The sequence below is a fragment of the Jaculus jaculus genome, chromosome 12 (assembly GCF_020740685.1).
Source record: "Jaculus jaculus isolate mJacJac1 chromosome 12, mJacJac1.mat.Y.cur, whole genome shotgun sequence".
NCBI lineage: Eukaryota > Metazoa > Chordata > Mammalia > Rodentia > Dipodidae > Jaculus > Jaculus jaculus.
The window spans coordinates 55,469,476-55,491,965 of NC_059113.1; the positions used below are offsets into that span (position 1 = coordinate 55,469,476).

General features: G+C 43.1%; 1 protein-coding gene across 6 annotated transcripts in view; it reads left to right on the plus strand.

Moving 5' to 3' along the window:
• Arhgap17 (Rho GTPase activating protein 17) overlaps positions 1-17,668 on the plus strand; it is a 156,527-nt gene extending 138,859 nt beyond the window's left edge. For 3 of the 6 annotated variants that reach the window (XM_045130876.1, XM_045130875.1, XM_045130880.1), the window contains 4 exons: positions 1,791-2,024; positions 5,038-5,207; positions 7,064-7,621; positions 16,708-17,668. In XM_045130876.1, coding sequence (XP_044986811.1) covers positions 1,791-2,024; positions 5,038-5,207; positions 7,064-7,621; positions 16,708-16,838 — 1,093 coding nt within the window. In that variant the 3' untranslated portion in view covers positions 16,839-17,668. Of the gene's footprint in view, positions 1-1,790; positions 2,025-5,037; positions 5,208-7,063; positions 7,622-10,965; positions 11,015-16,707 lie in introns of all 6 variants that reach the window. The other 3 variants (XM_045130878.1, XM_045130879.1, XM_045130877.1) reach the window with 2 other exon arrangements.
• The last annotated feature ends 4,822 nt before the right edge of the window (positions 17,669-22,490 follow it).

The window sequence follows — 22,490 nt, forward strand, 5'->3', positions numbered from 1 at the left end:
CTTGAACTCAAAATAATCATCCTACCTCTGCCTCCCAAGTGCTGGGATTAAAGGCATGTGCCACCACGTCTTTATGACATGCTAATTTTTTTTTTCCCTGAGGTAGGGTTCCACTCTGGTCCAGGCTGACCTTGAATTCTCTATGTAGTCTCAGGGTGGCCTCAAATTTATGGCGATCCTCCTGCCTCTGCCTCCCAAGTGCTGGGATTAAAGGCGTGTGCCACCATGACTGGCTTTGGGTTTTGTTTTGTTTTTTTTTTTTAAGAGAGGCAGAGACAGAGACAGAGAAAATTCTCATCCCAGGGCCTCAGCCACTAAGGTTGAACTCCAGACACTTGTGCTACCTATTGGTCATGTGCAATCTTACACTTGCCTTATCTTTGTGTGTCTGGCTTACATGGAATCTGGAGAATCAAACATGGGTCCTTAGGCCTTGCAAGCAAGTACCTTAACTTATAAGCCATCTCTCCAGCCCATAACATTCGTTTTAATATTTATGTTATTTATTTTAGAGAGAGAGAAAGAGGCAGAAAGACAGAATGAACACACCAGGGCCTCTAGCCACTGCAAACAAACTCAAGACACATGTACCACCTTGTGCATCTGGCTTTATGTGGGTACCAGGGAATCGAACCTGGATCTTTTGGCTTTGCCAGCACATACCTTAAATGCTAATCCATCTCTCCAACCCAACAACATGCTTTTAAATTGACCAGTCTTACAGGGAATTATTTAGCTTTCTTTGTTTGAAGTTGAATTGTTTCTTACATGGCAAAGGAAAATCCTTTTAATTTTTTGTTTTCTCATCCTGACACTCAAATTTATTCTACTTCTTGTTAATATCTGATCCCTCATTCACGTATTCACTCTATAACAATTAGTTTCCTACATGTTAAGCTAGAAAATCCAATGTCACAAGTCTGGTTGGCGCATGACACACAATTTTCAATTACGTGCTTGGTGAATTTCCCTGCCAGCTGCCCCATTAAATACCAGCTAATGGACTCAAGTATCTTTTATTTATTTATTTTATTATTATTATTTTACTTTTATTTTTTTTGGTTTTTCGAGGTAGTGTCTCACTCTAGCCAAGGCTGACGTGGAATTCACTATGTAGTCTCAGGGTGGCCTTAAACTCAGAGCGATCCTCCTATCTCTACTTCCTGAGTGCTGGGATTAAAGGTGTGCGCCACAATGCCCGGCTTCTTTTATTTTTTGAAATGAAAAAAGAAAGTTTTCAAGTTCATGCACCAATGGACTTTAATGAAAAATGTTGATTTTCTATCCTCCCCACCCTCCAAGCCAACACCTTCTCAAATGCAGCTATTATTTTCTAGATGTCATATCTTTCAAGTGTAGCTTCTTACTTGTACACACAAATGTTTCCATAGCCCATCCATGTTCAGGTAGGGTGATGTGACCATATGTGGCCACTTGTAGACTTCTGGGGTTAGCTTCTGCATCCTTTCCCAACCAGGTTTAAGTTGGGGATTAGTCAGTAAGGAAATCAAAACTAACATGGTGTCACTTAAGATGAGACCTGCCTGTCTACTTTCCGCTACGCACATAAAACTGATCAAGGCCATTGATCAGTATGGAGTTGTCATCGGCTTTTCTCAAGTTCAAGTGCTTGCTCTGATAACAGGGATGACCACTAATATGTCCCTTGCCATTTCACTGCATGCTGGGCAACATGGGTGCTATCCCTATGTGTGGTGTTGAATGAGGACCAATGGGCTTTTGTCTTGTAGTTGGCTTATGTGGTGTGCTGACTGTTTGTTCTCTCTTAGCTTTGGTGTGAAGCTTATGGACTTCCAGGCCCACCGGCGGGGTGGCACTCTAAATAGAAAGCACATGTCCCCTGCTTTCCAGCCACCACTCCCACCCACAGATGGCAGCACCTTGGCTTCAGCAGGCTCAGAGCCCCCTCCCCAGAGTGCTAGGGCTGACAGCAGCTCAGGGGTTGGGCCAGTTGCCTCCTCTGCGGGCATATTGGAACAGGGGCCAAGCCCAGGCGACAGCAGGTAAGGAGCTCACTTCTGCTTGCAGTGAATGCTGAATGCCCCAGTCTTCTTTCAGGTGGTGGCTTTTGGGCATGGTGTCTTTGTCCAAAGCATCATGCTGGCAGAGAGAGAAGCTAGCTTTCACTCCTCTGGGTAATGAAGGACAGAAAAGATTGCAAATTGCTTGCTTCCTTTTATTTTCAAAAGCAAGCAACACCTGTTTGCATTCTTTTTGTACTGCCTTGGGCTGGAACCTGGGCTGATGGGCGTCTAACGGAACCATCAGTACCTCTTCACCTGTTTGATGTGTAACCAGCAGTGTTTGTGTCCTGTTTGCTTGTTATTCAGTGTGCTAACGAAGAAGCATTTCAATGTAGCAAATTAGTTAAGTTTCAGTATTCCTGGCATTCCTCAGTCATGTGCTCATTCACTAATTTCATTCAGTCACACGGATTTACTAAGTAGCTGACATGTGTCAATCACTGTTCCAAGCACACAAAAACAGTTCAGAAGTAAGATGGTGTTCTTTCAAAAAATCTCCTTTGGATGCTTACATTTTTGCTAAGCCACTGGGAATGGGCAGCACAGTATAGCAAAGGTGCCACAGATCTTGAGATTCCCATTCGTTTTGTGTTAATTCAGTTCTCTACACCAGCCAGGTCTTCAGAGGCCACTGCAAGTGGCATCTCTGTGGTTCAGAACTAGCAGCTTTCTAAAACACAAGCCAGGTGTGTGCTGAAGTTTTTAACTATCTTTTGCCATCTATGTCTTAAGCATACACAAAGTGCTGTATGGTCGTATATGAAGTGAAACAAAGCCTGTGCACCCATGCATAGTCCCCCATGCACATACCTGAATTTACCTTGGGAGAACTCTCACTTCATGTTTGGGTTGTTGAGGAGGCAGAGGCTTACAGTGTATGAAGTTGTTGATAAAGTAAGGATCTAGCTGGGCCTGCTAGTGTAGGCCCATAATCTTAGCCAATCAGCATGAATTGAATGTAATTGAAGTCCAGCTTGAGCTACAGAGCAAGGTCAAGGCTAGACTGTGCAACATAATGAGATCTGTCTCAAAATGAAAACAAAATGGACTGGAGATACAGCTCACTGCTAGAGGAGAGCACTTGTCCAGCATGTGCTGCACCTTGTGTTCAGTCCCTAGTAGTACCACACAAAAAAGACAGGAATCTTGTTCCATTATCCTAGCTGAATGTGTATCTTGAATCCTTTTTCAGTCACATTATTTGGGAAACTCATTTTTCAGTTAAAAAAACATTGAAGCTTCAGACTTCTAGGGCTTCAAAGAGATGCTCTAGTCTCCACGCTGGCTTGTGTCAATAACTGCTGCCCCTTGCATATATTGTTGTTTTTTTTTTTTAAATTTTGAGACAGGGTCTCATTCTAGCCCAGGCTGACTTGGAACTTACTCTGTAGTCCCAGGCTGGCCTTGAAGTCATGGCGATCCTCCTACCTCTGTGTCCTCAGTGCTGAGATTAAAGGTATGCACCACTAGCCTGGCTGGTATAATTATTTCTGTGCTTCAGAAAAAGTATATGCAAGTTTACATGTTTTCCTTATGACATTCTGTTTGTTTAATCAAAACTAAGAAAGCTATTAGTCTTCACCGCAGAAGAACAAATGGAATGTCAACCATCAGGCCACTCCTTGCTTTTTATGCTCTAGATATTTTTGTGTACATTTTACTGGGGCTGTGTGTTTTTTTTTTTGTAGACCTTGATAAAATTTCTTTGTAGTATTTGGTATAGAAAGTTCTGGGCTAGGAAGTAGAAAGCCTGAGTTCCAGTCACTGAGCTCTGGACTGAGTTATCAATTAGCTTGTCAAAGTTTCTCTTTCCTCAATCCAGATAATTGATGATGACCAAGCACTTTTTAATGTATTGTTTATTGCAATAACCTTGAAAAAAAAAAAACTCCAAAAATAAAGTCAGGCATGGTGGTGCACATCTTTAATCCCAGCACTTGGGAGGCAATGGTAGGAGGATCACCATGAGTTCAAGGTCACCCTGAGACTACAGAGTGAATTCCAGGTCAGTCTGAGCTAGAGTAAGACCCTACCTCCAAAAAAAAAAAAAAAAAAAAAAAATCCAAAAACATCTTCATTTTCTTAAGCTTAAGTAAGTAGAACTTGAGGTTTACTTTGGGAGCTTTGAAATGACCTGTATTTTCATATTTGAGTGGCATAGTAGTAGGTCAGGCCAATCCGGTGTGCAGAATCTCAAAAATATGTCACCTTTAAGTGCATATTAGCTGATTGGCCTAATGTGAAGTGCTTAAAATTTCAGGTTATCTTCTTAGTTGCTGAGGTGAAAACTTTAAATGGAGTCTTACTCAGCTGTCCATATCGCTGACTCCTTTATCCACAGATTTAACTAACTGTGATTCATAACTATTCTTAAAAAGTACACATGCTAAATTTTCTCTTGTCATTATTCCCTAAACAGTGCAGTGTAACTGCTACTTCCATAGCACCTCCCTCAGATTAGGTATTATAAGAGATGATTTAAAGTGCACAGGAGAGCTGGAAAGATGGCTCAGCAGTTAAGTGCACTTCTTGTGCAAGCATTGAGGATCTGAGGGGGCATGAGACAGCTAGAGTGCACATCCTGTGTAAACAGCTGCATGTGGCCATGCACACCCTCATGGAAGGTCCCTAGAATCATTGACACCTCTGTAAGTTTTGGAATTAGTACAGAGACTCCAGTTCAAAACAAAAACCATGTGGAAGAGCAAAGGAGTGGACTGTGCTGGTCTGCTTTATTTACCATTGGCAAGCACCCCTCTTCATAGGTAAGAATATGGGGTACCTCACAAATTACACACATGCAGTCATGCAAAAAAACCTATAGTACAAAGAAAGTTGTAGCTAGGTTATGTTCTAATACCACGACGTTTGGGTGTTTGCATGGGGTTCTGGAACTATACCCCTGGGATACCAAGGGACAACTGTGTTTTATAGTGTAAGGCTTTTCTAACAGAGAATGCCTGGTGTTTAACTTCACTCTTACATCTTTTAGTCCTCCAAAACCCAAGGACACTACATCTGCAGCTGCCCCTGCACCAGGGAAAAGTAGCAATCAGACGAGCACTGGCCAAAACCAGGCCCAGGCAGGTGGTGGCTCCCATCAGCTCTTGGTGGGCCCAGCTCACAATGCTGCCGGCCCCAGCCCTCACACTCTTCGCCGTGGTAAGTAACCTGCACTCCGTGCCCTTGGGGAGTATGTGTAAGCTCCTTGGAGTTAGTGCAGGGAGTCAGGCTGTGAAGCCCTGAGACAGGTCTTTTCCATGGTTGTGTCAAGAAGGAAACCCAATCATTCAAGAGGGGGAAAAAATCATTAAAGAAAACTGAAAATAATTGAGACAAGAAATGTAGGTACTTATGCATGTTTTCTCTTAGAAAACACAAAGCTTAAAATATTGTGTGGCAGTGCTACTAGTTTCCCAGGAATTTGGCAAGTTAATCCTGTAAGGAAAGTATAAGAGAAAAGCAAAAGAGCACACTGGACTTGATCTCTACAGACAGACTGTTTATTGAGAGAAACAGCGAGGGGCAGCAGCCTTTCCGTGGAACAAAGGCTGAAGCACTGAGCCAGGCTAGGATTCAAACTTACAAGGAGGATCCTAAGAAAAACATACTGGAGCAGGTGCAGGTCCAAGGGAAGTAGATAAGTAACTTGTAGCTATTTATGTATTTGCTCAGAATAAGCTTTTTTCTGCAAAATTGTCTAGGGAGAATACCCCAGATGGTTTCTGTTCCTTCAAGGCTCTCTGAGTTAAGGGAAGCTTATCAATCAGGGGAGTTGTCAGGCTTGTCAGGGTTGAACACCTCTGCTGCTTCTTTATGGCCCTCTAGTCTTAGGAATAGTTACTAATTCTTTAGTTCTGTCTAGTTTTCAGGGAAAGCAATTAACCCATCAAAGCCTTTGTTCTGTTTAGAAACCACTATAGTAACACCCTGTATTATTCATGCTTTGTGGGTCTGGGAGCCATGTAGCCTACAAATGGAGTCAGGCCCTTCTAGGTTTCGATTAACATATTCTGAACTGTTCCCACCCTTCTCCTCTGCTAGCTCTTACTCAGCAGCCAGTTTTAAAAACAAAGAAGTAATGTCATCTCTGTTGAAACTCCCCAGTGGCTTCCATGCACACCTGCTTCCAGGCCCTAGGTAAAGTGGCTAGGCCTGCCTGTAGTCTCCGATCCCCACTGTCTCACTCGCCTCTCACTTCACCCTGCGCTTGGTGCCTTGGATGCACTGAACTCACTCCCTCCACACAGCTTCTGCACCTGTTGTTTTCTCTTCCAGAACATTCCATCTCACATCTTAATAGTGAATTTGTTATAGCAGGAGCATGATGCATCTAGTGAAGAAAGTATCTCCTTTAAAAAAATTAATATTTATAGGAGCTGAAGGGATTGCTCAGTGGTTAAGACACTTGCCTGCAATGGCTACAACCCAAGTTACATTACCCAGTACCTACATAAAGCCAGATACACAAAGTAGTGCACATATCTGGAGTTCATTTGCAGCAGCTAGAGGCCCTGGAACAACCATTCTCTCTGTTTGTTTGTCTGTCTCTCTACTTCCAAATAAATAAAAAATTCATTACTTTGTACATTAAATAATGCATTTTGGAGGGGGTAGGACATGGATGAGCTAACAATGGTACCAATTTGACTATTTGCTGAGTACAAAACTAATTAATAAGAAATACATTAAAAATAATGCATTTTGATCACATTTGCCCCACTGTCCTCTGTTATTTCCCTCCCATTCCTACTGAATTTGTTCTTCTCAAAGTCTGGGAAATATTCAAGTTTTCCCTGAGTTTTTATAGCTTCCACAGTTTGAGGAGCCCCTTCATTCACTTTGCCAGTTGCTGTTCTGATGAGTAGACTGGGGTGAATTGTCTTCTGTCCTAGAATGAGGCCTGAGGTCCTAGAGGCTTATTCCGGGTAGTTTAGCTCTGGTCACCAGGCAGAGGTCATTTGCCTTCATCCAGCTACTCTAACAGTGTCCCCGTCCCCCCCACCCCCTTCGTGCAGCTGTGAAGAAACCTGCTCCAGCACCGCCCAAGCCTGGAAACCCACCCCCTGGCCACCCTGGGGTCCAGAGTTCTCCAGGAATGACCCAGGTTCCCCCCAGCCTGTCTCCCAAGCCACAGGTTCGAAGTCCATCTCCACCCCCACCGCAGGCCTGCCCTGGCCCCATTGTAAATGTGCAGCCCCCAGCCCCACGGCGCTCCTCTGGCAGCCTGCCTCCCATCCAAGCGCCCAGCCACCCGCCGCCGCAGCCGCCCATGGCCATGCAGGCCGTACCACCTGCCAAGGCTCTGGGAGAGCATGGATCAGAGCCACCCGCCCCCACCCCACCCCAGACCCCCACACCACCCAGCACCCCGCCCCTGGCCAAGCAGAGCCCGGCTGTGAGCAGCGACCCTGGGCAGCTGCAGCTGCACTCCGGAGCTTTCCCTAGACCCCGGCCAGTCCCCAAGCCTCGCAACCGGCCCAGCATGCCGCCGCCTCCACATCCTCCTAGCACCCATGCAGCCGGGGACAGTGGCCTCGCCCCTGCAGCACCCACGGCCTCCAAAATCGTTACTGGTAAGTAGCAAGTGGTGCCCATTTCTTGTCCATCCTGCTGACATCTGCAAAGGCCATAGGCCAGATTTGGCAGTTCAGGTTTTATTGGCACACAGACTACGTCAATTTATTCGTATTTTCTCCAGTCCCCTTGGTGGTAAGACAGAGAGCTCAGTAACTGTGGCCTGTAAAGCCAGAAGTATCTTTACTGGCCTTTCTGAAGCTTTGAACCCCATATTTGTAGTTGCCTTCTAGTTTTAAGACCTGTCTTCATTTACAATGCAGGTGTAAGGTATTGTATATGAACATGAAATTCATTATTTAGTAAATTCCGTAGTAAATTCTTACTGTCTACTGGGCATGATAGTCCATGCTTGTAATCCCAGCATTTGGGAGATGGAATAAGGAAGAGCAGGCATTCAAGGCCAACCTTTGATACGTAGCCAGTTTCAGGCTAACTTGGGTTATATGAAACTGTTTACAAAAAAAAGTACTACTATATTATTGTAAAAATAAAATGTTCATAGCAAGTGAAAACTTTCAGGCATTGCTTTTAGAAACATGATTAATGCTAAATTGGATGTTTTAGGAAGGCAGATTGCTAGACCTGGTCATATCAGAGGGCTAGCTTATGAGGGAAGAGTTGAGATTTGCCTGAAATTCCAGAAAACTCCTATTTGGTGGGTGGGGTGACTACAGATTGTATTTGCAACCTTGTGAGTTATATTTTTATAGACAACCTGATAGAACATGGCTTTCATATAATTGTGTCAAAAGATATTTCCAGCCCAGATACTGAAGTTTGTGATTTACTTGGAAGATGAACAGGTGCTTGATTGTGTTTTGAATGGTAATTCAGAGCTGTGCCTGGTTTCTTAGAGTAGCTTTCTCTTAATTAAATAGCCTCACGGAGGCTATTCGACTGGGAAGCATCCTTGTAGAAGCCACTGGCATGTGCCTCTAACTCTGCAGCCCTTCTGAGTGACTGCAGCAGAAAATGTGCCCATAGTACTCCCAGAATTGCCCAAATTGACTTCCCACATGATAAGGGTTAACAACATAAAACATATCTTTTGATAATTTTTTTCCAAGTATACAGTGCATAGTTTACACATTATCTATGCTTAGTAACACCAAGTCCTTAATTTGAAAACCATAAAGTTACATTGGTTTGTTTGCTTGTTTCCCACTAGATGCCCTTCTTAGTGCTCTTACTGCTGGGGAAGGTTTTCAGGACTAAGTAAGGTCTGTAACCCCCACAAGCAGCTTGAGCCACAGCTCCAAATGCTGCTGCTTAGCCATGTTCCTCATGTGTGCTTTTGACTATGCTCCAGAGTGTCACTTGCCCCTGTGCTGTAGTAGTGAGCAGGCTGTCCTGCAGCATGTGGCTTACCTTCATTCCAGCAGAGGCACTTTGAGTGGCAGGGCACCTAATCCCCTCGGTTGTGAGTAGGTTGAGAGCCCAGTTTCAAACCCCCAGTTAAGATGCTAAGAATATTTTCTTTTTAGTAAGCCTGTCTGTGTCCTGCTTTTCTCGATGCCACTTAACCTGTCCCTGGCTCACTGGCATCCAACAAGAGGACTATGGTGTTACCTGCACAGAAAACTGGCCTTGTGTCTTGAGCATTAATTTTAATTTTTGTAGCTTAAGTGCGAGTTAACTGCATGGAGCTTTCTTAATTGATGTCTGAAATTTTCAAGGCCAACAAAATCTCTCCCAATAATTAATTCCACCTTTTAAAACCTTTCTCATTCTAGCGTGCTTAAGTTTTGCTTTCCTAAACTGAATGAACTTGTTATTGTTGTTGTTGTTTTGTTTTTTGTTTTTTGAGGTAGGGTCTCACTGTAGCCCAGGCTGACGAGAGATTCACTGTGTACTCTCAGGGTGGCCTTGAACTCAAGGTAATCCTCCTACCTCTACCTCTATCTCCCAAGTGCTGGGATTAAAGAAATGTGTCACCATGCCCGGCCTGAATGAGCTTTTTAAAAGGTGCTTTGAAGCTCATCTGAATGTGTGCTTTGGGCACAGGTTGGGCAGCAGAATCTCTTGTCGTGGGCACAGTTGTTATAATCAGAGCCCTCAGCCTATTGTGGCAATCTATCATGACTGTTCAGTTTTAGTACAAGCTTGAAAGTGTGTAGGTGGGTACAGGCATTCCTTTACCTTCCTCAGAAGGCTGGGGCCCCCACTGGGTGTGGAAACTATTTATTGTAGAGTGAGGGTCCTAAGCAAGGCTATGCCTTTTAACATTTTAAAACTTGTGACAACCAAACTTTTAATTCCTAGAGCTTCATTTTATTTAGAGCACAGCCAGAGGTGTGCCCCTTCTGTAACACAACCATCAACTCTTCCCCTTCTTGCTGCCAGGGTATATTTAAGAAAGAAGGTTATTGGTTTGTAGCTCACTGTAGTCTATATTTAAATAGGTGGAATTTTACATTTAAAATACTTTTACTGCTGGGTATGGTGGCACACGCCTTTAATCCCAGTACTCAGGAGGCAGAGGTAGGAGGATCACCATCAGTTCAAGACCATCCTGAGACTACATAGTGAATTCCAGGTCAGCCTGAGCTAGAGTAAGACCCTACCTTAAAAAATTAAAAAAAATAAATAAATAAAATAAAAAAAAAAACCTTTTACTAAGCCAAATATGGTGGTCATTCCTGTAATGCCAGCACTCAGGAGGCTGAAGTAGGAGGATCACTGTGAGTTCAAGGCTAGTCTGAGGTACAGAGTTCTAGCTCAGCCTGGACTATAGTGAAACCCTGCCTTAACACCCTTCCCCCCCCAAAAAAAAAGGCTTTTTCTTAATATGCTATCTAAATTTTTAAGAAGGAAAATGAAATTCATGTTATGAATTCTCTTAGCACAAGAAATTTCAGGTTCACTTATGGCCTTAGTCTTTAATAGCTTACAGTTTTCTGGGCTGCCATTGGACGTTCATAGTCTCCTAGCAATCTCCTAGTGTTGGTCATGCTGTTAGTGATAGGCTTTCTACACATGCCCTGGGTCTTTTCAAAGAAAAAATAATAGTGCAGTCCTTTATTATGATAACAGGTTTTCAATTGGAAAACTGTGAACAGATTGCAAAAGCAGCTTACCCAGCTAGAGCATTTAGACTTGGATTAAGGTTTATGTGATTAAAATGAGTGTTTGGTGGGTAGACCACCTCTGCCAAGCAGGTTTGATATGCTACTCAGCGTCAGAGCTCGGCACTGGAAAAAGGAGGGATTCTAAGGCATTGTGAATGTCAAGCTCTTCATTGTGATTCTGGAAAGCAGGAGTAAAACAGTGACATCATGCTGTCTTTAGAATAATGAGTTTTAGCAAAGAGTATTCTAATTTAAACATTTTATTAAATTAGATGTATGACCTGCCATATTCAGTAAGATCTGAAATTGGAATATTTAATGGTAAGGAAAAGGCACCTGATTGGCCAAAGCAGTTTTGCTACGTTATGATCATATTTGTGCACTAATGCCTGTCACTAACCATCACCCTAACCCGCTGTCTGCATACCTACTAATAGTGCATGCACTGAGGACTGGCTTTGTTCATGCTGGCTGTCAACTGTCCTGAGTACTAAATATGTTCACAATGTGTAACAGGTGGTCACTGGGCTGGCCTTGTTACTTCATGTTTATTCTTTTCTTTGTCAAGCAGTCTTTAGGTATAGTAGAAAGTACACACTGTAGGGCTGGAGAGATGGTTCAGTGGTTAAGGTGTTTGCCTGAAAAGCCAGAGGACCTCAGTTCGACTCCCCAGGACCCACGTAAGCCAGATGCACAAGGTGGCACATGAGTCTGGAGTTCATTTGCAGTAGCTGAGGCCCTGGTGCACCCGCCCGCCCTCCGTCCCCCCCCCCCTCTTTCTCTGCCTATTTCTCTTTTTTACTCTCTCAAATAAATAAAAATAATTTTTTTTAAAAAAAGTACACACTGTAGACATAGAGATACTTGAGGGAGAATTTCAGCTCTGTAACGTCAGGCAAGGCACAACCTGGTTTGATTTATAAAATGCTGACATCGGATACAAGTGTTGAAGGGATTAATTTAATGAAATATGAAAAGCCACATCCCATAATATGCAGCGGCTCTGTGAGTGATAGTTATTTAGGTTCAAGAGTATCTAGAACAAAATAATCAGTTACATATTAGATTCATATGTCAGCATTTAGATTTATATATACCAGATCTTCTAGGACCCAGAGAGAAGCAGACAGGGTGAAGCTCAACTACTCATATCTTAATTCTGAAATACCACTTGGTTTTCTTTTACGCATTAAAAAGGCAGTGTTCTGGGGCAACTGACACTAATTTAGCAAGAATATTCATGAGAACATCCAAGGGTCATTCATCACTACCTATGTGGTGCATAGACCTGTCACACTCAAAGTCCTTATAAAACATCTGCTAGCACCCAAAGTCTAAAAAGTCAGAATTCTTTTTATATCATGAAAGTAACTTAGTTTTAAAAATAGGGCTGGAAGGATGGCTTAGCACTTAAGGTGTTTGCCTGCAAAGCCTAAGGACCCAGGTTTGGTTCCCCAGGACTCATATTAGCCAGATGCACAAGGGAGCATACACATCTGGAGTTTGTTTGCAGTGGCTGGAGGCCCTGGCATGCCCATTCATTCTCATTCTCCCCCCCCTTCTCTGTCAAATAAATAATAAAAATAAATAAAATATTTTAAAAAATAAACATGAAGGCTGGGGTGTAACTTACTTTTAGAGCACTTGGCCTGACATATACAAGACCCTGGGTTCCAACCCCTTGCACTACACACACACCATGATTATTAAAGAGATAGAAATATTAGAGAAATGGAAATAAGAGTGGTCAACCATATTTCTACAGTTATAATCTTATATATACTTACAATTTTTTTAAAAATCTCATTGTGTTTTTCTAATGGTAAAGAGATACCTAATCTTAATTATTTGCCCTATTCATGTTTTGATCTGCATCATTATTATTATTATTATTATCTGTTTGTTTTTCAAGGTAGGGTTTCACTGTAGTCCAGGCTGGCCTAGAATTCACTATGTAGTCTCAGAGTGGCCTCGAACTCATGATGATCCTCCTACCTCTCCTTTCTGAGTGCTGGGATATGCTACCGTGCCTGGCTGATCTGCATTTTTATTTTACTTCACATCCTATGTTGTGTTCCATGTGGTAATTCTTGTCAACAAGTACATAATACTTCATTAAACATATTATTACTTGCAGTTGGATATTTAAGGATCTTCTGCTGGCAGATTTTTTTAAAAACTATAGTATTTATTTATTTTTTTAGGAGAGATAGAAAAAGGCTGAGAGAGACAGACAGAGAGAGAGAATGAGAATGGGTGTGCCACAGCCTCTAGCTACTGCAAATAAACTCCAGACAAATGTGCTGCCTTGTGCATCTGGCTTATGTGGATCCTGGGAAATTGAACCTGGGTCCTTAGAGGCTTCACAGGCAAGCACCTTAGCTACTAAGTCATCTCTGTAGCCCTGCATTCAGTTTTTAAGTAGGTAAAGTCAAACACCCAATAAGACTCAAATATAATCTTGGCTTTATTTAAGTAATAAAAATTTGCCTCAAAGTTTTCATAGACTAGAGCTTGAATTGGCCTTGAAAACCGGTAAGGATTGGGAGGTTGTAGGCACTCAGACCTGAGGTTAAGGAAGAAGACAGGGTAGTGGTGATGGGCTCTCTGTGTACTTTTGAGTGTATTCTGATATGATACTTGTATGTAGTGGTATCAAAATAGCCTTGGCCCTTCTGAAGGTTACAACCTAAAGCATGCACTCATAGTTGTTGAAGATCCATGCCATGCCTGTCTTGTCCTGTGGAGAATCTGCCTCCTGAATGAAATCCTCAGGAAGGAAGGAATCTGGGTCACAGGCCATGAATGGTGTCACATTCTACCTTAGGCTGAGCCTGGTTACTGGAGGGTCTCTTCTGGCTGACTCCTTCCCTTCCCCCTTTCTTCTTCTTCATTCTTTTCTCTGTCATATGAACTCAGGAAAGGACCAGTCCCTTTTGGCATCCAGATAACATATAAATTCATAGTTGAAGAGTTGCAAAAGCATTACGGGGTGGGGAGGGTATTCTTAGAGGTGTCTTTCTAAATAATACTTTTCTCCTTTTTACTGCAGGGAACCAGAATGTCTCAGACACTTAACCACAGTCTCCTCAGATAATGTCCTTTAGGACCCTCAACCAGGACTTACCCAGTCCTGTGGGGGAGGAGGAGAAACTTAGAGACAGAATCCAGCCCTGTGCTGGCTTGTCACCTAGGAGGAGGGGAGCCTCGGAGCTTCCTGTCTTGTTTCCACAGTGTAACACTGGCTGGTTATTTCACAGCAGCTCACTGAGTGACATGACAGTACGTCTTTAGCCTCTAGAAAGGGCTCAGTAATGTTAGCTGTCCTTGTCCTTCTGAAAGTTGGCCCAGCCCACATGGCAGCCCTTTACCACTGTACACACAGGCACATTGTTTTCTTGCGCTAGTTGATTCCCAGAAGTATGAGAGAGAGACTGGGAAAGCCAGATGAACAGGCAGGAGGCAGAGGAAAGGAATTTTCCTTTGTCTTCCCACCACACACTTTTGTCTTTAATATACAATTAGTGTTCATCATAAGTAGAGAATTATGTATGATGGGTAAAAATAGAGAAAAGGCTGGTGCTGGAGGATGGCACTTGGCTGTGAAACCTAAGGACCCAGGTTCAATGCCCTAGAACCCACATAAGTCCGATGCACATGGTAATGCATGCATCTGGAGTTGGTGTGCAGTGGCCAGAGGCCCTAGTGTGCCCATTCTCTCACTCTCATAAATGAAAATAAAATTTTTTTTTCATTTTTTATTTTTTTATTATTTATTTATTTGAGAGAGAGAGAAAGAGGGAGGGAGGGAGAATGGCATGCCAGGGTCTGTAGCCACTGCAAGCAAACTACAGAAGCATGTGCCACCTTGTGCATCGGGCTTATGTGGTCCTGGGGAATTGAACTGAGGTCCTTTGGCTTTTCAGGGAAGCGCCTTAACTGCTAAGCCATCTCTCCAGCCTCCAAAATAAAATATTTTTTAAAAACATTGAAAAGCCAATTTGCCCTCTAGGAAGAGTTGATGTCTGCAAGCTGCACCTGGTCACACCTATTCCAGGAGGTTTTGTAAACTCTTTGGGCAAAGAAGAGACACTGGCCTGTGGCACCTTCTGTTTTATGGTAGGATAAGAGGAAAGGGATTGAATGTATGATAACTTACTTGTCCCCCTATTTCCTTTGAGCCATGCCTACTTCTTGGCTTGTGATTAAGAAGGGAAGATTGGAGAAAGGGCTGCACCAAAGACTGTTTATCCACCTGTCTGTCTGTCAACCACCCAGCACAAGGAGTGTCTGCTATTTGCCAGTCATGGCTTTTGGCACTGGGGCTCACTATGAACAGGACAGATATGTCCTTGCACTTGGTGAGCACAAGTCTGAGGCATCCTTAATCCTATAAACAGAGTTCACTTCAGACTGAACCATTGAATATGATAGTTTAGTCTCATTCAGTTGGTGTTCTGGTCATTGAACATTGTCTGGAATGACATTTAATACCTGAACTATTTGACCCCTTGGCACTTCTATAAATCTAGGAATTTTCCTGGGTTTTGGTGTATTGGAAACTATCATGGTCAGGTCTGCTGACCCTGGAGTCACTGAGAAAAGAAATATACTGACAGGATCGTAGAGCTTGGATGAGGGGCAGAAACCAATCTTTAAGTAGAAAGCCTTTTGGAGTTCTGAGCACTGCCAGGCAGGCCTGCCTGAGGGAGGACTAGGGATAATAGAAATAACCTCAAAACCAGGTCCCAGGGGGCAGGCTGATGTGAACAAGTAGGAAGAGCAGCATAGGAGGAGAGTGCCCAGCAAGCCCTCTTTCCCTGGAACTCCTTCCTAGCTTCCTACCTTGACTGGCCATGACCTGATGGAGTAAAACTATATCAAACTTAACATTGCCCTTCTTTTTCTCCTACTTAACAAAGACCTCATACTTTGCTAGACACATGGCTTGACAAGCCTTTTGTCTTGATTAAGGCTGGGCTTCTTTGCTTATGGGCTTCATTGAGGGAAGTCATGTCTTGTTCATTGTTCTATTCTGGCATGTGGTTGGAGCTCAGAAGATACTTATTCATGAATGAATGTGTTTAAGACCCACTGCCCTGTCATAAAAGAGAACTGTGATGAATGAAGGGGTCTTGTGAGCATGGGGATGATGGCTTAAGGGCCAGATATTGCCATCTTACCAAAGGAATTTCAGTCAGCATAAGAAGACTGGGTAGGAATTGGATGTATGAGTATTGGAGAAAAAAAATATATTTGCAGGTTTAATGGTCTACTTAGGTTGTTGCCACCGATGGGTGATTGTGACCCCTGGGGACATTTTGGGGTTGTCTCCCTGGGGGACACAGGTGGCTATGTGCTGCTGACATGTGGTGAGTAAAGGCTAGGGATTCCACTCATCTCCTTATAGTGCACAAGACAGACACCCACAGCTCATCATGGTTCAGCCCAGACTGTCGTTTGTGCCCAAGTTGAGATGGTAGTTTTACCACCAGGAGGAAATTCTGTCAGCCTCAAGGAGTGAGCTGTTTTACAGGAAGCTCCACTTAGTACATTAGTGGTGAGAAAGATATTTCCTTCATTTAAAGCCAGCAAAGCTTTTAAGGGTCACACCTCTGGGTACACCCCAGACTCACAGGAAGAAGCCCCAAGAGCTGGCCATGGTAGCACATGCCTGTAATCCCAGCACTTGGAAGGCAGAGGTAGGAGGATCACAGAGTTCGAGGCCACTCTGAGAATACATAGTGAATTCCAGGTCAGCATGAGCTAAAGTGAGACCCTACCTTGGAAAAAAAAGAAAGAAAGAAAGAAAGAAAGTGGTGGGGGGAGTGCGGAGAGCCTAGAGGTTGTGCCAGGTGACTATTGTCTGGGGTATCATGGGCTTGCTGAGATTTATAGTAAGGATGTGTGCATGGGCTGACTCAAACCTTCTAGTCTCTTGTACTCAGAATATCTTCAGTGGTTTCAGGGGCCTTACCTTCGCTGATACCATGTCTCCTCATGTTTTTGTCCAGATACCAATTCTAGGGTTTCAGAACCGCTTCGCAGCTTCTTTCCTGAAATACATTCAGACTCAACAAGCAAAGACGTACCTGGACACATTCTGCTGGATATAGACAATGACACAGAGAGCACTGCCTTGTGAAGAAAGCCACCTGCCAGCCCTTAGTCCCTTCACCCAGGTGAATGGAACTGGGGTAGGCAAGCCTCTATCTTTGCAGACCAAACAGTGAAAAGCTTTCAGTGAGGGAGCTGAACAAAGGCCTGGCCATACAGGACTAGGCTTCCCATGTGGCCCAAGGAGAATGTGAAGGCCAGCACTCAAAGCTGAATGACCTGTGTTGTGAAGAAGTTGGCTTTCTTTACCTGGGATGGAAATGATGCCAAAAATAATCAAAAAAGGAAGGAAGGAGAAGGGAGAAAGAGAGGAAGAAAGAAAAGAAAAGAAAAACCTACAGCAGAAAGAATATTAACTGAAAAGAAACACCTACAGTGGAAGGACTATTACTCTGAGGAATGTGTAGGAAGCTTCCATTGGTGCTGTATTGCAGGCAGCACCACACAGTTTGAAATGGGTGAGAAATGGTGTGCTATTTAATAAAGCACATTAATCATGCAAGTTCCTATTTCTTGCTACTTGGATTCTCATTCTCGTGTATCAAGAGGGAGAGTCTGTTCCTTCAGACTTGCTGCAGAATCATTTTGTATTAAACATGGTCCGTGTCTGTCCCCCTCCCCTCCCCTCCCCCAGCCTGAAGCCTTGAGCATGGGTGACTGCTGGATCTGTCGCCTCATCAAACTGGATGTGACCTGTGCCTTGTGGATTGCCTGAATGTAGGAAGAAATGTACTGTTCTTTTGTTGTTGTTGTTCTAAAACAAAACAAAACAGTATGGTTGCTATTTCATAAGGACCGAATGTTATTCTAGTTTCATGTTTAATTTGAATTAAATATATTCTGTGGTTTATATGAAAATGTGACAATTCTTAGAGGTAGACTGTGGAGTATGTGTGTGCATGTTTTTACTTTATCAAATAAAATTTGCAGATGGATATCTGGGGGGAAGTGGGACTTTACTGTAGGAACTTGAAAGAATGGAGCAGAGCCAGATTTTATGGTACCTGCCTCTAATCTCAGCACTCGAGAGGCTAAAGTAGTAGGATTGTGAGTTTGAAGCCATCTTGTAGTACATAACAAGACTACCTGAAAGTGAAGAGGGAGTAGAGCAGGGGAGGATAAGGGGGGAGGGGGAGAAAAAAAAAGCCAGGAACGATGGTACACACCTAGAATACTAGCGCTTTGGAAGTGGAGGGAGGATTAAGACCTCAAAGTCATCATCAGCCAAGTGATGCTAGGATACTTGAGACTATCTCAAGAAAGAAAGTGAAGAAAGAAGGGAGAGAGGGAGGGTGGGAAAAGTTAAGAGCAGTGGGAAAGGCTTCTGTGTGCCCAGAGACCTCATAGACTGTCCCTTAGCAAATATACACGTTGCTGTGGTGGTCTCACCAGTCTTGATTTCCCTTTCTTGTTAGGAGAGACTTAGACCTGGGAAAACTAACTCCCAGTGGCTCCTGGCCCCCATAGAGGTGTTGTACATGTGACTTCTATGGAATTCTTTTCCAGTGATCCAAATGCTTTTCTGCCCTGTCCAAGAGTGAGGTACTTGGGAAGAACAAATTGGGGAATTGGAATACTGGGAAGCTGACAATTGTCTTCATGGTGACCCCTCTTTATGGTACATATAGGGTGGCTTTCTTGGTAGCATAGATGCACAGATACTGCCATAGTTGGGTCTGGAACTATCCATTGTTAGAAGTAGCTGCTGGAGCCAGGTGTGGTGGTGCACGCCTTTAATCTGAGCACTCGGGAGGCAGAGGTAGGAGGATCACTGTGAGTTTGAGGCCAGCCTGAGAACACTTAGTGAATTCCAGGTCAGCCTGAGCTAGAGTGAAACACTAACTCAAAATAAATAAATAAATAAAACAGAGAGAGAGAGAGAGAGAGAGAAAGAAAAAGTATCTGCTGGATATATCAGTGATTTCCCCTGGTTTAAAAGACACTGTAGCTGGGCAAGATCTCTGGATTCCTAGAAATCAGGAGGCTGAGGCTAGACAATCATGAGTTCAGTGCTAGCCTGAGCTACATGTTATGACCTTGTTTCTCAAAAAACAAACAAACAGGGCTGGAGAGATGGCTTAGCGGTTAAGCGCTTGCCTGTGAAGCCTAAGGACCCCGGTTCGAGGCTCGGTTCCCCAGGTCCCACGTTAGCCAGATGCACAAGGGGGTGCACGCGTCTGGAGTTCGTTTGCAGAGGCTGGAAGCCCTGGCGCGCCCATTCTCTCTCTCTCCCTCTATCTGTCTTTCTCTCTGTGTCTGTCGCTCTCAAATAAATAAATAAAAAATTTTTAAAAAATAGGCTGGAGAGATGGTGTAGTGGTTAAGCACTTGCCTATGAAGCCTAAAGACCCCAGTTTGAGGCTCCATTCCCCAGAACCCACGTAAGCCAGATGCACAAGGTGGCACATGCATCTAGAGTTCATTTGCAGTGTCTGGAGGCCCAAGCATGCCCATTCTCTCCCTCTCTCTCTCTGCCTCCCTCTCAAATAAATAAATAAAAATAAAAAAGCCCCCCCCAAAACAAACAAATGTATTATCCCATGGTAACTCCTTTGAAATATCATTTGAAAGATAAAAGTCACTTTATACAAAATCCATTGTACACTATACAGCACTAAAATAAAATTCTTTGCTTTTGGACCGTTTCTCTCAGGCTCCTTCAAAAAGGTCACTAGCAGCCCAGTATTAACACCAATAATAGGTTGGTTAAGGGATTGAGATAAAAAGTCACACAGCCTGGGTTTGAATCCTGGATTTTTTTGTTTTAAGATACAGGGTTTTTTCTATGTTGCCCAGGCTGACCTGGAATTTGTGGGCTAAAATGATCCTCAGCCTCCCAAATTCTTGGACTATAGGTGTACACCAGCACACCTGGCTTGAACCCTGTTTTTTGTTTTTTTTTTTTTTTTCTTAGTCATATGTCCCTGGGCAAGTTGTCTATCAGATACTGCCTTAAGTTTCACAATCTAAAACTAGAGTGAGAAAAAAAAAAAAAAAAAAAAGCTGGGCTTGGTGGTACACGCCTTTAATCCCAGCACTTGGAAAAGGTAGGAGGATTCCCTTGAGTTCAAGGCCACCCTGAGACTCCACAGTGAATTCCAGGTCAGCCTGGGCTAGAGCAAGACCCTACCTTGAAAACAAAACAAAACAAAACAAAAATTGTTGGGTTGTTCTGAATTACACATGGGAAACACATCTGGATGCATGTGTTTTAACAGCTTTTTAAGGTTTTCACTTTTTGAGATAATTTAGAGATGGAAAATTATAAAAGTGATAACAAAGAACTTCCTGGGGGCCGGAGGGATTGCTCAGCAGTTGAAGGCAAAGCCCAATGGCCTGGGTTTGATTGCCCAATACCCACATAAAGCCTGATGCACAAAGGAGCACATATGTCCAGAGTTTGCTTGCAGTGCTAAGAAGTGCTGGCATGCCCATACTCATTCTTTTCCTTACTTTCTCTCCCTCTCCTTCCCTCATTCTTTGTCTCTTTCAAATAACTAAATTAAATTTTTTTCCATGCACCATATGGTATATGGAAATTTCTCAAACCAGTTTGTGAGATGTTCCTGGACACTTGTGTTTGCTTGGTGTTTAGTTCTGAAAAAACAAATATATGTATGTGTGTGTATACATATATGTGTGTATATATATATACACACATCTCCAATATTGCCATCTTACATAACATTACTTATCACAACTATCAAAATAAGTGAATTTAAGCCCAGCATGGTGTTGCACACCTTTAATCCCAGCACTTGGGAGGCAGAGGTAGGAGAATCACCATGAGTTCAAGGCTACCCTGAAACTACATAGGGTATTCCAGATTAGCCTTGGCTAGAGTGAGACCCTACCTCAAAAAACAAAAAGCAAGCAAACAAAAAATGTTAGCATTTGCTATAATTTGAATGCTTGTGTCCCTCCTCCTGCCTTAATTCACATGCTGAAATCCTAACCCCTAAGGATGATGGAACTATGTAATACCACCATGAATGGCATTAGTGCCTTATAAAAGAGACCTTGGAGCCAGCCCTTTTCTTTCCACATGTGAGGGTGCAGCAAGAAGACAGTTTCTCCAAACACTGAATCTGCTGGTCCTTTGATTGTGGACTTCCCAGCCTCCAGACCTGTGAGCAATATGTTTGTGGCTTATTTTTATTGTAGTTGCTTGATTAGACTGGAACCGAATTGGTACTTACTTTCAGGTACACTACACATTCTTCAGATTTCACCACTAATGTTTCTTCTGTCTTCTGGGATCTAGCCACACATTGGGTCATGATACACAGACATTTTCTTCTACTCATAACTGATGGCTAACCCCGCAATGCACAACCCATATACCCCAACAAGAGGGTCCCTGTGGAGTGGGTAGGACAGGGAGGAGGCTAACTATGGTACCAAGTTGACTGTATTCATGGAGTCTAAAACTAATAATAAAGATTTAAACAGTAAGATGGGTGTGGTGGCACACACCTTTAATCCCAGTGCTCGGGAGGCAAAGGTGGTAGGATTGTCATGAGTTTGAGGTCACCCTCAGATTACATAGTGAATTCCAGGTCAGCATGGGCTAGAGTGAGACCCTACCTCGAAAAAAAAAAGACTGAAACAGTAGCACCCCATCAAAAAGGGGGGTAATAGATGGCTCAGCAGTTAAGGTATTTGCCTGCAAAGCCTAACAACCTGGGTTCAATTCCCTAGTACTCATGTGAAGCCAGTTGCACAAAGTGGCAGATACACCTGGAGTTCATTTGCAGTGGCTAGAGTTCCTAGTGTGCTCATTCATTCGCAGTTTTTCTCTGTCTCACTCACTCTCTGCTTGAAAAAAAAAAAAAAAAACTTTAAAAGCTCAGGTCCAGATGGGGTTATCATAGAATTCTATCAGACATTTATAGAAGATCTCCAACCACTGCTTTTGAAGTTATTTCATGAAGTTGAGAAGGAGAGAACATACCCTGACTCCTTCTGTAAAGCTAGCATTACACTAATAACAAAACAAGATGCACACATAACTAAAAAACAAAAAAGACAGAAAAGAATACTAGAAAAATCCTACCAAAAGCAATATACAGATCCAATGCAATTCCATTCAAAATCCCAGCACTAGTCCTCACAGAAAAAAAAAAGATTAAAATTTATATGCAATCATAGGGCTGGAGAGATGGCTTAGTGGTTAGGGCACTTGCCTGCAAAGCCAAAGGACCCAGGCTCAATTCCCCAGGACCCACCTAAGCCAGATGCACAAGGTGGCACATGCATCTGTAGTTCATCTACAGTGGCTGGATGCCTGTGTGTGCCTGTTCTCTGTCTTTCTCCATCTGCCTCTTTCTCTCTCTCTCTCTCAAATAAATAAAATAAAATTTAAAAAAATTCATATGAAATCATAAAAGTCCTCAGCCAAAACTGTCTTCATCAAAAAGAAGACTACTGGATATATTACCATACCCAATTTCAAGTTATACTACCCAGACATAGTAATAAAAGCAGCATAGAAGCCAGGTGTGGTGGCGCACACCTGTAATCCCAGCACTCAGGAAGCAGAGTTAGATGGATTGCTGTGAGTTCATGGCCACCCTGAAACTACATAGTGAATTCCAGATCAGCCTGGGCTAGAGTGAGACGCTACCTCGAAACAAACAAAAAAGGCAGGAAGGTATTGGCATAAAAAGAGATATGAAGC